General features: G+C 38.0%; 2 protein-coding genes across 2 annotated transcripts in view; both read left to right on the plus strand.

Moving 5' to 3' along the window:
* The first annotated feature begins 1203 nt into the window (after positions 1-1203).
* sall4 (spalt-like transcription factor 4) lies at positions 1204-8500 on the plus strand. The gene is made up of 4 exons (XM_055188802.2): positions 1204-1431; positions 3356-5833; positions 5926-6230; positions 6370-8500. Exons 1-4 carry the CDS (start codon positions 1365-1367, stop codon positions 6790-6792), a joined length of 3273 nt encoding a protein of 1090 aa, XP_055044777.2. The 5' UTR covers positions 1204-1364; the 3' UTR covers positions 6793-8500.
* Positions 8501-11115: 2615 nt separating this feature from the next.
* The window catches only part of atp9a (ATPase phospholipid transporting 9A), a 65140-nt gene continuing 60372 nt past the window's right edge, over positions 11116-15883 (plus strand). The window contains exons 1-2 of the mRNA XM_073875525.1: positions 11116-11268; positions 12448-12597. Coding sequence (XP_073731626.1) covers positions 11206-11268; positions 12448-12597 — 213 coding nt within the window. The 5' untranslated portion in view covers positions 11116-11205. The remainder of the gene's footprint in view (positions 11269-12447; positions 12598-15883) is intronic.

Consider the following 15883-nt stretch of genomic DNA (forward strand, 5'->3'; position numbering starts at 1 on the left):
AAGAAAAATGGATCGTAGAAGTTGTTTGCTCTTAAAGCCTGGTCATCTGTGTTTCATAAAACGGCGGCGGGGACATTTGCATTAAAGAATTTATAAACAAATTTATCAGACTTTAAACTCATCATTGTCCTGCAAATCCTGTCGATGATTCACGCGCCATCTTATCCAATAAACATCTTTGGTATCTATGACAAATCCTGACCAAACAAAAGACCACTGACCAACAGCTATTTTTATGTTTGGTCAATGATATCATAAAAGAAAATTGTGGGAAAATACACTGACTTTATTTTTTGCTCCTTATTTAAGCAACCTTTAAATAATGTGTATGATCAAAATATATACCCTAAAGAAGTGGTCTCCAACATGGTGCCCGCGGGCAAATTTTTTATATCAGCTTGGCTTCTTTTATGTATGTTAACATTTTAAACAATGATTAAAAGTTTTGAGTAGACTGTATCAAAAAAGTAACCATCCAGAAGTATATAAAAGTATAAAAAATACCCTAAAGTATTTCAAAGTATTGGCTTAATCTTTTTCTATCATTTTATTACTCAACTAGAATATCAATACACATGCAAATGTTGAAATGTGAATAAAGGCAAATGTTTTCATAATGCATTTCAAGTAAACTCATAGTATTTTTTTCTAATTCAAATATCTGTCTATATGCCCACTTGTTTGTACTTCACTGGTTTTCAACACTGCACATACAATGTGGTAGACCGAGGTTTGTGTTTCATGTGATGTTGGTTATTGTCAGTTGTGATTTCCATATTTAAATGGCAGCGCGTAAAGGCACGCACACATCTGATCACATGTACACATGCAATTTAATGTAAACGTTGCTTTGTTTAGTATAGGCAAGAAAACATTTACATTATAATCAAGTAAAACATACACATCACATTTTCGTAAAAAAAAAAAACTAAATTAAAAATCAAAACATAAATCTGTTTACATGAGACGGTTTGTGATTTCTGAGATTGTGTCAATGCTGTAAAATGATTGCATTTTTATTTCACCTCGCGTGCGCACTTGCCTCCCTCCCTTTCAGCATCACTCCTCCCTCTCTCTCTCGTTCTCTCTCTCTCTTTGGCTCTTTCTTTCACATCTCCCTCCCCCTTTCTCTCGACTCTGCATTTCTCATCAATGAAGCCTCATTTGAATAATGCTCGAGCACATTGGACCGGAGCCAATCAGCTGTCAGAAGACCATGATAAATCGCAATGCATTATTGATAATAATAATTACTTTGACATGCGCATTTCTACTCGAGGGGCTAATTTCCCCCGACCTGGAGAATTTCTAAAGGAGAGGGACTAAATAGCCTTACTATTTGCCCCTGATGGTCGTAGGTTACCATGTCGCGGCGCAAGCAATCCAAACCACAGCACATTAATTCGGATGAGCCCGCTTCGACAGAAAATGGTAAGTTTGGAGTTTGGTTAACAAACTTTATGCCTCTTTGGGGTTTTTAAAAAATGTATAGTTTGTACATTTTGAGTCGTACCTGAATTATGTTATCGGACCTGGATGGGGATCACGACCTTTCGAGATTGCCCGTGCCTGTTTATAAATTAGGTAGAGTACGCAAAAGTTTCGAATAAATGCAATGAAAGAATATTTACTTCAGATGTTGCGTCAACGAGGTTTGTAAAAATGAGACACTTTGTCTGTTTGGTTTTTGTTAACTGTGATAGTTTGTTTGTTTACGCGTGTGCCTAATATTCGGTAGCATTGAATTTGAATCGCGTTTTTCGTCAGCTTTTTACTGTACGCTGATTGTTTTGCCTTTACATCACTTGTAACTTGTACTTTACGTAGTATTATTAATTTTATAATTCGTAGTATTATCGGTTGAACACGATTGTAGTTTGGTGATATCGATTAACTATGCCTTTTTGAACATTCACTGATCAAATGAATACATGCATCTTTTTTATATAGCCTATAGATAAATGACTTTTTATACTTTGAGATGCATTGGATTGCTGGCTGATAGATGCATGCATATATTCCAGAGCTTGCTCGTGTATTAATATTTGATGCTGGTATCACTGACCACCGTTAAACAAAGGTGCTCAACAGGTCGGAATGAAATGTGAGTCGGGAACAAGCTTGACCACAAAGCAATAAATCCCCCACAGTTTCTTTTGGTCGCATATGGAGACGTGGATTGGGGGATGGAATTGAAGTTGCGGAGGGGGTCGAATCCCAAATGTAAACTATATGAATATTATACATGGGATGTTAAAGTGTTCACTTTTAAAGCAGAGAGCGCATTTATTTATTGGTTATAGATTAAATGATGCGTGGAGTGTGTCATGTTATATTTTAAACGACTATTTATCAAAGTCTGTGGTTGATGGGACATTGCATGTGAAATGGCCCGAATATGTTGACGTACAATCAGCGCTGTTAAGGTATTGAAAGATGCATTGTATCCCCTGTACATTGATCAGACGCCCTCTTGTGGTGAGTTGAGGAATGGACAGGTGTGTTACATTGTATCTTTCATTAAACGCATGTTTTAACACGTGTCTAGTCACTCTGTTATTTCTAATCAAGTTATTTAAGCTTTCATTGTAGATGTAACACGTTTGAAAAAGTTTAATGCACTTTTGATATGATTGCATGTTAACCATGGCTTAGTTTAAATGTCTCATACTGTGTGCGTGCACGAGAACAATGCGCGTACATTTGCAACTTTTTATTTGCGATTCAAGCTGTCCACCGAACAATTAACACGTCCAGATCCACTGTCAGAATGTTAACAGGTGGTCTCTCTCATTCATAAGAGATGGCGACATTTGCATTAAACAGTGGCCCTGATAAAAGACCCCCCCAATAGCTCTGCTATAGACTAATCTGATTTGTCTCGCATGTTCTTTAATTGGAGCGACTGCTTTGCATTATCAGATCTGGTTTCTGGTCTTTTAACAATAGTGAATGCCACAGCCCACATATGTAAAAACACTCTTATTTTTATTGAGCATAAATGTTGGTGTGTAGTTTGTAAACTCTACAATTTTATGGTTTTGTTGCAATTTAATAGCTTGATATTGCTAAATTCTTGTTTTAAATGGATGTTATTTTTTGTATTGTATGTACTGCCCTCATCTGGTAGGTTTTTAAAATGGCTTTATGTTCAGGGGTGTGGGGGGGTGTAGTACAGCTATTTCAAGTTTTTTTTATGTGCACATGCAATGCGTCATCATTTAAAAATGCATCATGAAATGCCTCTTCATAACTTTCTTTTGTTATATATGTAATAATAAATGCTTACATTTTATTTTTGTTAAAGTTGGTTTTGAATACCATTTCATCTCTTGGCCTTTTTGTCTTTCTGCAGGGATATTGCATGATGGTCAAAGAGAGGATGGTGGTAATGAAGCTAAGAGGCGGCGATCTGAGGAGACGAGGGTTTGCGACAAATGTTGTGGCGAGTTCTTCGACGAGACTGAGTTTTTGGAACACGAGATGAGTTGCACAAAGAGTCAGCAGGTCGTGATCATGAAAGACGGTGATGGAAGTGAAGTGCCCCGTGAATTCACCCAGCAGTCTTCAGATGATTTCCTGAGTGATCATAACAGTGATGGTCAGTCTGCCAGTACCCTGCACTCAAAGCACAATGGAGAGATGGACGAAATGGAAGGAGACCTCAAACTGAACCAGGATGATCCCTCAAATCAAGAACAAGAGATGCCTGGCACTCCAGAAATGAACTACATGCTTTCGTCCAAAATGCAAGACTCTAATGTGACTCTTGAGTCTATGGCTGCTACCAAAGTTGCTGTAACGCAACATTCATCCAACTCCTCCAGTCAGAAATCTTCACCCCCGCAACCGCACCAAGAAGCTCTTCTTTCAATCCCGATGATCTTGGAACAGTTGGTCAGCCTCCAGCAGCAACAACTGCAGCAGATTCAGCTAACCGAGCAGATACGTATACAAGTGGCCATGATGGCACCCCATAGTCTCCATCCTGCTGTGGGCGCTGCTGTGGATCCACTGAAGGCACTGGGTGCGCATCTGTCTCAACAACTTTCAGCTGCGGCCGCCCTCATCGGAAAACGAACTCAGAGTTTGTCTCTGGAGGCCTTGAAGCAAGCCAAACTACCTCAGTCCAGTGTCATCCCCACGTCCCTTCCTGGAAGTTTGGGCCCTTTGCCCTTAAAGACTGATTTGAAAGGGCTCCCCGATCTCGCTAGCCGGCTTCCAGCATTACTTCCCCAATCTCCAGGGGTCATGGGATTACAGAGTCCATTTGGTGCTGTTGCAGCAGGTGTGGATCCTTCTAAAAAGGCAAAAAATAAAATACCTGTGATGGCAGAGGCAAAGAATGGCTTGGGTGAGAACATGTTAAAGCACAAATGCAAGTACTGTGGAAAAACTTTTGGAAATGACAGCGCGCTCCAAATCCACTTGCGCTCGCACACCGGAGAAAGGCCCTTTAAATGTAACATCTGCGGAAACCGTTTCACGACCAAAGGAAACCTCAAAGTGCATTTCCAGAGACACAAAGACAAATATCCACACATTAAGATGAATCCACATCCCGTACCAGAACACCTGGACAACGTCCCGACAAACAACGGCATCCCTTACGGCATGTCCTTGCCCATGGAAGAAAATGGTTTTGCTGACAATAAATCTGTGCTTGGGCTTCCCTCCTCAGGTCTCCATCCATCAACGCTCCAGGGATTTAAGCCCTCCTTTGATGTCCCAGTGGGTGGGGATCTCTACTCCCAGAGGCCCTCTTCATCGGGCAGTGATGGCGCATCCATTTCTTCCGGCATGTTTGGTCAGGAAATGTCGGGACTGGATCAAAACAAGGATTCCTCTGAAGCGCTGGCTGGGTTGCACCACATAAATGGTAATGGCCTATCAGGTGAGAATGGCTCTGGCACAGCTAAACTTCAGCAAATGGTGGATGGCTTGGACAAGAGGACCAGTGACCCAAACGAGTGTGTGATATGCCACAGGGTGCTCAGCTGCCAAAGTTCCCTTAAAATGCATTACCGCACCCACACTGGCGAGCGACCGTACAAATGCAAAATCTGTGGCAGGGCCTTTTCCACCAAAGGCAACCTTAAAGCACATTATGGGGTTCACAGGGCCAACACACCCCTCAAAATGCAACACTCTTGCCCAATTTGTCATAAGAAGTTCACAAATGCAATTGTTCTCCAGCAGCATATTCGTATGCACATGGGTGGGCAGATTCCCAACACCCCTATGCCTGAGAGTCAGTTTGAAAATCCTGAAGCTTTGGATGTTAGCTTGACTGAGGAGAAGAACATGGACTCCAATGAAAACGAGGAGAGCATGGAGGAGCAAGACATGGATTTGGACAATCAGGAGAAGATGAACGACTCTATGGAGCCTCATCCTGCCACCAAAGAAGATCAGTCTTTTCAAGGTCCACCATCGATGTTTACAAGCATTGCTGCCTTGGAGAACCATATGAAGAGTCTCACCTCCGCACTGAATCTACAGCGGCAAAGCAGCACTGCTTCTGAGAGTGATGGCGGGCTGAAAGATTCACCTTTAGGGTCTGGAGAGATTGACTACAAGAATGGCCGTAGTCCAGCAGTGTCAGATTCAATGTCATTTCACTCCTCTTCTCCAGTAGATGGTCCTCTGAGTAACGGTCAGTCAAAATCACCAGAATCCACACACCCAGATGATGGACCTAAAGCTAGGTTGGACTCTGATGGTGGACCTCAAGATTTTTGTGAAAACAATGGAGCCCTGGACTTGACATCTAGTTTTACTTCAAAACCCATTAAAGAGGAGCCAGGCTTGCCGTTCTCTAATGGGGAATATGGTAATTTATCATTTTGTTGTTTCTACACTGAAGAACCATTTGTTTAAGCTATCATGAATTGTTTTTCATAATTGTAATTCATTTTCTCATAGGCTCTACTCAATTGCCATACATGAGGGTTCCTCCAAGTTTGGTCAAACTAGAGATGCAGATTCCTCCTGAAAGTCCTATAGGTGCCCACAGCCTGTACAGCTCCCAACTTCCTCAAGGAGCAGCAACACCGCCTGCTTCTGCTAATGGTCCTCGCCGGTCTGCCAAGCAACATATCTGCAACTCCTGTGGCAAGAACTTTTCATCTGCCAGTGCTCTGCAGATCCACGAACGCACTCACACGGGAGAAAAGCCATTTGCGTGCACAATTTGTGGCAGGGCTTTCACAACAAAGGGCAACCTTAAGGTAACCACATCTTTTAATGTTTCTACTCCATGAAGATCTCAAAATTTGTAAATGGTTGACTTCCGATGTTAATGTTAATTATCATTATTCCAATACTGTGTATGTGGCAACTCACTGACTCGTGTTATTTATTTTGCAGGTGCATGTCGGGACTCACATGTGGAATAATTCGGCAAGGCGAGGTCAGCGTCTGTCGTTGGATAACCCAATGGCTTTGATGGCCATGGGCACCGAGTCCAAGATGATGCCAGACATGATGCAGCCCCCCAAGGATTTGATTCCCCCACCAATCAGTTTTGACCCATCTGTATGGAACCAGTACGCTGCTGCCTTTACAAACGGCCTCACAATGAAGACCAACGAGATTTCGGTCATCCAAAATGGTGGCATTCCTCTACCAGGAAGTCTTGCTGGAGGTCCTTTAGTGGGCTCTACTGGGGGAATGACAAAGATGGAATCTTCTCAATCTGGCATCCCTGGCACAGTTGCCGAAATGCAAAAGAATGGATCTGAAAGTGTAGCGAAATTTCCACATTTTATGGAGGAAGGGAAAGTGAATTAAAGCGTACTAAAGGACTAATTTTCCCGATCGACTGTCTATTCTGTGCTGATTCGGCTTGTGGAGAGCCTCCTGAGATATTACGAACTAGGCTATTTATTAAGGCAGTCCTCGGTCGGTACAATCAATTCTTATGTGTAACGTTCCTTTTTAAGAAATTGTGAATGTACATAGCCTTGTTAAATCATTGCCTAAATGGGCCACGCCTTCATTTTTGGACCCTTTACCTACTAGTGATGCTTCTAGATGAATCTGTTGTAACTACTGTAGTTCTTATTTCCTTTTCTCTTTCTAATATATGCGGGTATTTTGTCAAAAGTTTTGTTTCTAGAAGTTGAATGTAAGTCTTACTTGAAATAACTTTATTCCATGGACACACTATATCTGAGTTCATTGGGCTTTGCTCTGCGTGACCTTCAGGAAGCCCTCAGAGACGATAGTGATTTTGTTTTAACCGGTAACATTTTGTTACGGCGTCTCTGCTTGACTACTCGCAGTCCTGTTGTGTGTTGATTTTGTTCATAATTAATTGTTCACGATACATCATCTGTGTCAAAGAGCTGGATTATGTGCCTGGAGGATTAAGTTGTCCATTAGGTTGTCTATCCACTATCTACTGAAGATTATAGATTCCTTAATAGACCAACCGAGTAGTTATAGTGTAGACATTTGTTCTGAAACTGGATTTCACTAAGTTATTATGTATTTTTTGACTTTGTAGTTTCTATCTGCGCTTAATACCAAAAATAATTTTGCTAAGTGCCTGTCTTCGAGTGCATTTTTTTTCTTTCTACTTTGTTCTGCCTAAAGACACCACAGGATTGCAAGCAAGGCCTTTCAGATTTATTTTTTATTTAGACCAAGATGTGCTTTATACCTTTTTCTTTTTTTCTGGTGTCCACCATGATTTTATATGGGGATTTCAGTGGTCCTTATTAAATGCCAGTTAGATTAAATCGGTTTCATTTGGTACCTTTGATAGGAATGCGAATGGCCAGTACAAACTGAAACTCATAATCAGTCCTTGCACTTTATTTTTCTCATTCTGCTAAGAATTATCTGAGCTGGCATTATCCTATGATCAATTGTTTTTTGGATGCGTTGCTTGGAGAACGTTAGCTTGCTTGACATTGTTTTACGACCTATGACTTTTAGAACTGTACATTTTTCCATTACCACACATTTTATACTTGTGAGCTATGTAGGCCTGGATATCTTGTATCACTGTCATCAAAAATGTACTGTTTTCGCAGGGAGACGTTTTTGAGATCGTAGTCATGTACCCTTGAGTAAAACTAACAAAACTGTGCACGCGGAGTAACCGTGAGCTTTAAGCTGGTCAAGTTTCTACCTCATTTAGATGACTTTTTTTTGCATTGTGTTTGGCGTTATGGTTGCTTCCTCCCCTGTAACCTGCTGATTTCTGTAATATATATGAATGTATCACCAGACACTTTGCACAACACTTGTTCAGAATAGGCAGACTCCTCATGTACATTCTCTTTCTATTATGCATTTACCAAGTTGTGCCTTTTTCTAGATGTAAAGAAAGATCAGATCTTGGTTAAATGGGGTCACGTCTGTATGATTGTTCAAATGTTGCGTCTGTTTTAGGCTTGTTTACAGTGTAGACTTTTTGTGAATGTTTGCTTTTTCCAACCCCTCTTTCGTTCTGATATTTTGAAAATAAAACCATGGATGACTTTTCAAAGACTTCAGTCTCATTTACAATTTGGTTACGACAGAGATAATGTTTTATTATGATTACATTTCTGGGGAATGATTGGAGCTCTTAGTAACACAACTATTTTAATCTAATTTCCTGCAAGCTAAAAATATGACCACTATAGATGACAAATACTTATGTGATGAGTGCTAAAAAAATATACAGAGTATAGAATGGTTCCTTTCAGTAACCCTTGACCACAAACCAGTCATAAGTTGCATGGGTATATTTGAAGAGTTTGGTTCTAAAACGAGAGAACTTTTTTAAAAAAATCTAGTTTTTTTTTATTGTGCATTCCAATTAATATCAATCAAACAGCATTTTTTTTATTTAAGCCTTTATAACAAAAGAAATTACAGTTAAGTAGCACAATAAAACATAACATAATAATCAACATGTTTTGACAAAAAAAGTTACCTTTTTTTTACAACCAAACTCTTAATTTGTAGGAATTGCCCACAATACATTGTCAAATCCCCCCCCCAAAAAAAATAGGATATTAAGTAAAGCTCATGTTCCATGAAGATATTTTGTAAATTTACTACTGTTAAATATAGTGTACATTGTTTAAAATGTCTGTAAAAATTACAGTATTACTGGCAGCTGTTTGCCAGTAACTTACTGTAGATTTAAATGTGTTATTTACTGGCAACAGTTTGTTCAAAGTTAAATAAACAACACGTATCTGTCTTTACAGAATAAAACTATAAAATAACAGCCTCATACAACGCAGTCTGAGAACCAGAAATCTTTATTAACCTTTTTCTGTTATTTCCTTCAGATTTTGGTTCCCAGAATGCTTTGCATGAGGCTGTTATTTTAGTTTTATTCATGAAATATAAAGACTTGTTAATGTTTAATATTCATTAACTTTGAACAAACTGTTGCCATTAAATAACATCAATTTAAATCTACAGTAAGTTACTGCTGCCAGTTTTACTGTAATTTTAACAGTGAACATTATATTTACGGTAGTAACTTTCTTCATGGAACATGATCTTTACTTAGTATCCTAATTATTTTGGGGGGAAAACAATTTTTGACAATGTATTGTTGGCTATTCCTACAAATGAAGAGTTTGGTTCCAAAACGAGATAACACAAATTTATATCTACAGTAAGTTACTGGCAAACAGCTGAAAAAGTACAGCAACTTTACAGTGGATTTATCATTAGTAATATGTGTTGCTAAGGACTTTTGGACAACTTTAAAGGCTATTTTCTCAATATTTAGATTTAGTTTACACCCTTAGATTTTTATGTCTTGGCCAAATATTGTCCTATCCTAACAAACCATACATCAATAGCACTGTAAATTCAAATACGGCAGCACATACAGCAATAATAAAGCTTGTTCATTCAGCATTCAGATTATGTATATAAATCTCAATTTCGAAACAATTGACCCTATGACTGGTTTGGTGGTCCAGGGTCAGAAATTATTATATCTTAAAGGAATCATAACTTCCAGAAAAAAGTTGTCATTGTATCCAATAGTGATTCTATAATATTGAATTAATTTCGTAATCACATGCCATTGTATTTACAAGGTCGTTTGAAAGAATGCGATTATAAAATCAGGTACCTTTATTAAAAACCAATAAACAAACGATTATGGTATGAACATAATACGATATGAACATGTCATGGCAATAGCGAGATATTTTTATATAATAAATTATTGCCCCATGTATTTTATTATGTAGGATGATTTTTACATAAAAACTATTTTTCTTATATCTTATGACAAAATACACCCACATTTAAAAATTACTGTAGTACACTGCAGTTTTGATATCCCTCCTGAAAAATCCAGCTAAGACCAGCATAAGCTGGTAGCTGGTTTTTGCTGGTTTAAGGTGGCAGTAGCTGGTTTAAGCTGGTCCTGGGTGGGTCACCTGTGGGTCACCTGTCTGTGGCCGGTTGCATAAACATAGCCGTGAAGTTAAGACTGCATCTTAAGAATGAGTCTGACTAACTAACTAGCAATTAGTAAGAGCTAATCAGTCTTATTATTTGGATTTAAATTAGACCAATCTACCTTTCTATGTAACATACTTTAAACAGTTATGATCAGTCTTGGAGAAAAAAATTCATGACTAACTTTTAAGACTAGTCTTAGAAGTTTATGCAAACGGCCACTGGTCTTCCAGCCAGACCAACAAAGTCCAGCTAGACCAGCTTAAAAAGTGACCAAATTACAGCTAGACCAGCTTGCTACACCAGCAATACCAGTTAAAACCAAGCTGGGAGACCAGTGCTCACCAGTTTATGCTGGTCTTAGCTGAATTTTTCAGTAGATGTAAACCAGTAAAATAAATTGATACTACAGTGTTTTAATATAGTAAATACGACAGTGTAGCAATACACTATGGTTAAAACTACTATACTGTACTATAAACCTACATTAATAAAATGCAGTGAATATTAAAAGTTTACTATAGTAAATACTAAAGTACAGTTTTTCACGTGTGAGTTTGTGCGGGTGAATTTCGCAAAGTATCGTACCATTATGGAAGTTTAAAGTAATTTAACATAAACAATGCCAGATAATATTGATTGTAAATGAATGAAATACATTGCCCATCATGCTGAGCTGCTGCTCAGACTCAGAGCCCAACCCATCATCATCTCACACGGCCAGCCTCCGCCCAACACTCGGGCCACTGCTGTGCTCCGTAACCGACAACCATGACGGACAATATCCCGTTACAGCCCGTACGGCACAAAAACCGACACGACGGCAAACGCAGAGACGGGTAAGATCACGACACGACCCGAAACTCATGCAAATACACGCCAGCTGGTAAATGCGCGTTTGTTTATGGATGACACACACACAGGAGGTAGCATAGAAGCTAACAGCCCGATAAACAACATCCGCATATTTCCGATATTTTATGACGACTTGGTATTTATTTAATTTACCAAAGGTGCTATATTTGTTATTTAGCATGGCCTTTGTTTTGATGTGTGTGTATGTGTAGGAAAGGCACATCCTTGTTCCGGATGTAAACGCAGGTGAATTGTCAGAGATCGCGATATACACTGTATCGTGTGAAAATGAGAGACACGCCTGCACATAAAGGCACGAGGAGATAAATAACAGCATTTCCCCATTCATGAATTGCTTTTTACACATTTATTTTTGATGTACAATGTATCAGGGCCTGTTGTGAGTATCATACTTGCACTTGATTAGGCTCTTTACCCTTGTAAAACATAGTAATACCATAGTACATAGTGTGTGTCACTGCGGTTTTCAATTCCCATACAAATATTGTAGTTTACTTTATTATTTACTCTATTAAACTGTGAATGTAAACTTTTTTTGGACCTTACCATAGTAAATATTTAAATATACTACATTGTTTACTACACTTAAGCAGTTTATCAGTATAGTTAATGCTGCAAAATACTGTAGTATACATTAACAAATTGTAGTAGCCTAATTGCTATAATATACTACTACAATTTGCCACAGTTTACTATAGTACGTATACAACAGTATGTTCATGTGTGAAATACGCCACCTTTGTAATAAAATACCAACATATGATATGTTAACACAATAATAATAGGCTACATTCTTTCAGGGCAGATACATCTTGACATATGATGTGTAAAATCTTTTTTTACATCATACATATGTTTGACTTATTTGTAAAGACCTTTGTTTATGTCAGTGCTGTGTTATTTCCTATATGCTTTCATTCAGCTTGAGTAGCTACACGTTTAAGGTCGATGCAGCTTTTGATAAGAGATTGTTTGATGAAGGTGTTGGTAGGAGCTGAATGTTAAAGGCAAATATTAACTCTAGTATTCAGCCTGTTTGAAAGTATTTCTATGGTTAAAGTTAGTTTTAGTTTGAGCATGTTTATGTCAAATGTTTTCCAATGCTCAGAAATGGCAAAACGTTGTAATATTTGTGATGACGGGTGCTGCCCATGGTCGAGATGCTGCGGTGGGGGCGATTTTCGACCCCGGACCGTCTGGTTGGGCCATCCGGAAAAGAGAGAACAGAGGTACCCAAGAAACGTCATAAACAACCAAAAATACAATTTCTTCACCTTCTTGCCTGGGGTAAGAATGATTCAGCATGCCTTATACCTTGTTTCCCAATATCTTCTAATGACTAATGAGTAATGTGATTATTTCAAATGGTCAGATTAAAGGGACACTCCAGTCTTTTTGAAAATATGCTAATTTTCCAGCTCCCATAGAGTTAAACATTTAATTTTTACCGTTTTGGAATCCATTTAGCCAATGTCCAGGTCTGGTGCTAGCACTTTAGCATAGCTTAGCACAATCCATTGAATCTGATTAGACCATTCCTATTTAAACTTGACTATTCTGTAGTTACATCGTGTACTAAGACCGATGGAAAACTAAAAGTTGTGATTTTCTAAAATTTTCTAGACAGATATGGCTAGGAACTATACTCTCAAACTGGCGTAATAATCAAGATATTTGCTGCCGTAACATGGCTGCAGGAGGCGCAGGGATATTATGCACGCAGTGCCCGAAAATAGTCCCCTGTTTTTGAAAGTAACCAAGGGGACTATTTTCGGACAATGCGTAATATCATCAATGTAAGTTTTAAATAGAAAAAATATCTAAACTCGTTATTTTTTTAGCGCAATGCTAATGGTCTAATCAGATTTAATGGATTCTGCTAAGCTATGCTAAAAGTGGTACCGCCAAACCTGGAGATCAGCTGAATGAATTCCAAAATGGTAAGAATCAAATGTTTTAACTATAGGGGAGCTGGAAAATGAGCATATTTTAAAAAAAAGTGGAGTGTCCCTTTAAAGGAATATTCCATTTTCTTAAAAGAAAAATCCAGATAATTTACTCACCACAATGTCATCCAAAATGTTGATGTCTTTCTTTGTTCAGTCGAGAAGAAATTGTTTTTTGAGGAAAACATTGCAGGATTTTTCTCATTTTAATGGACTTTAATAGACACCAACAACCAATACTCAACTCAACACTTAACAGTTTTTTTCAACGGAGTTTCAAAGGACTATAAATGATCCCAAACGAGGCATAAGGGTCTTATCTAGCAAAACGTTAGGTCCGGTCGTCATGCGCTAGCGTGACCCGACGCAATACGTCATCACGTCAAGAGGTCACAGAGGACGAACGCGAAACTCCGCCCCAATGTTTACAAGTGGGGTGAAAGAGGGCCGTTCCTACGTTGTTGTATGTCAACTGATACTAATTAATGTCTTTGTGTCAGTTTATTGTTTACAATGGTCCGCAAATGTGCGTTTTATATATGTAACACGTGACCTCCCTATGTCACTACGCATTTACGTTAGGTCACGCTGGACCGGACCTAAAACGAAAAGTTGTGCTTTAAAAGTGTATATTTGTTATTTTTCTTGTCAAAAATGACAATCGTTTTGCTAGATAAGACCCTTATGCCTCGTTTGGGATTGTTTATAGTCCTTTGAAACTCTTAAGTGTTGAGTTAAGTATTAAATGTTGGTGTCTATTAAAGTCCATTAAAATGAGAAAAATCCTGCAATGTTTTCCTCAAAAAACATAACTTCTCGACTGAACAAAGAAAGACATCAACATTTTGGATGACATTGTAGTGCGTAAATTATCTGATTTTTTCTTTTAAGAAAATGGAATATTCCTTTAAGGACTTAATCACAGTAAGATGTTTACATGTCTCTTCACTCCTGTTTACATGTAGTTTTTTTTTTTTCAAATTATTTACTGTGCTTATTATTCACACATAGCCCAATGCAGAGTACAAACTATGAACTCATATATACTGTCCACTGTTTTAATTTACTTACGTTAAATGACAAACACGTCCTTATGAACATATTACGTCTGATGTAGACGGTGCCTGTAACGGTTTAATACGCGTCTACATCGTGAAAAAAAATGGCGTACGCCACCTATTTTAATACGATTATAGTGTGATTATGAGCTTAAAGGTGGGGTGCATGATCTTTGAAAAACACTTTGGAAAGGGAGTCGGGCCGAGTACCAAAACATACTTGTAGTCAATCAGCAGTAAGGGGGCGTGTCTATGTCTACTAACCGACATCGTTGCCTGGGTTGCATATGTGTGGGGCGGGTCTATCAAAAAAGGTCCAGATTCTATGGGGTAGGGACGTGTTTGTTTAGGTGATTTCAAATGTCAACATTGGCTTTCAGAGATCATGCACCCTGCCTTTAATCACATTATTTTTTATCAAAGTATTGTGCTTGTGTAAAGTAAAGTATAATTGCAATATTGTCAAAATCTCATTATAATCGCATTATGAGGGTGCATGTAAACGTGGTCAATGTGTCTATTCAGATCATTTATCATCTGTGTATACTGCTTTGGGATTTTAACAAACGAACCAATCCAATTCTAGTGCTGCCTCAGGATTAGGCAAATCGTTTGCAGAATAAAAGTTTTTGTTTACATAATATATATATATATATGGGTGTGTACTGTGTATAATAATTATGTTTATATAAATACACACACATACATTTATAATTTTAAGAAAAAAAAATTATATAATAAATATTTCACGACTAATCGTGAGGCAGCACTATCACATTTTTTTTAAATTGTTTTAAAATCTGTGTTTTTCCAGTTCTTTTCACTAAGTAACTCGTCCTGCACCATTTGTGTTACGAAAATGAATGATTTTTTTTATTTTGTGCATCTGGTTGAGATGTTTTTAAAGAGCTAGCCACCGATAACATATCTACAGCTTTTAATATTACAAAGATTATGACCTGGGCAAATAAACAACTTAATAACACCCTGACAACTACCCATAACAGCCTAGCAACCCACAAAACCAGCCACAGGATACACAGAATCTGGGAGGTGGGATTTGCTTTGGAAAAGTGCCAAAAATGTAAAAATCTATTTTCCTTGTCATGCAGGCATCACAAACAACCTTGACCAGATTGGTGTATGGAAAAAAATAATTTGCATTGCAAATAGTTTCTGGTTATTTTGAATGATTTGAAGGACAAAATGATCAGTGTTTTGTAAATGAGTACCCAGAACTCTCATCATCATAAACTTAAAGACATGTGAGGTTATGCAAAAAAAAATGTCTTGTCCTCAGTTGATCTTTATGCACTTCAAGGTCGAATCCTATTAAGGCATTATTAAGGGCAAAAATGTTTTGTAGTAGTATCATAGTTTTGACAACATTGTGTAGTACATTTTTAAAAGTACATTTATCTATATCAAAGTACTATTGTATACGCTTCAAAAATCATCCCTGTAGCATGGTATCAACACAAGTTTTTCTTTGTTTTTGTCATGCAATAAAGCAAAGTGTTTTTTTTAAAGTAAGACAAAATTGTTTCTGCTTGACTAATCATTTTGTGC

This window comes from Misgurnus anguillicaudatus, chromosome 13 (assembly GCF_027580225.2).
Source record: "Misgurnus anguillicaudatus chromosome 13, ASM2758022v2, whole genome shotgun sequence".
NCBI lineage: Eukaryota > Metazoa > Chordata > Actinopteri > Cypriniformes > Cobitidae > Misgurnus > Misgurnus anguillicaudatus.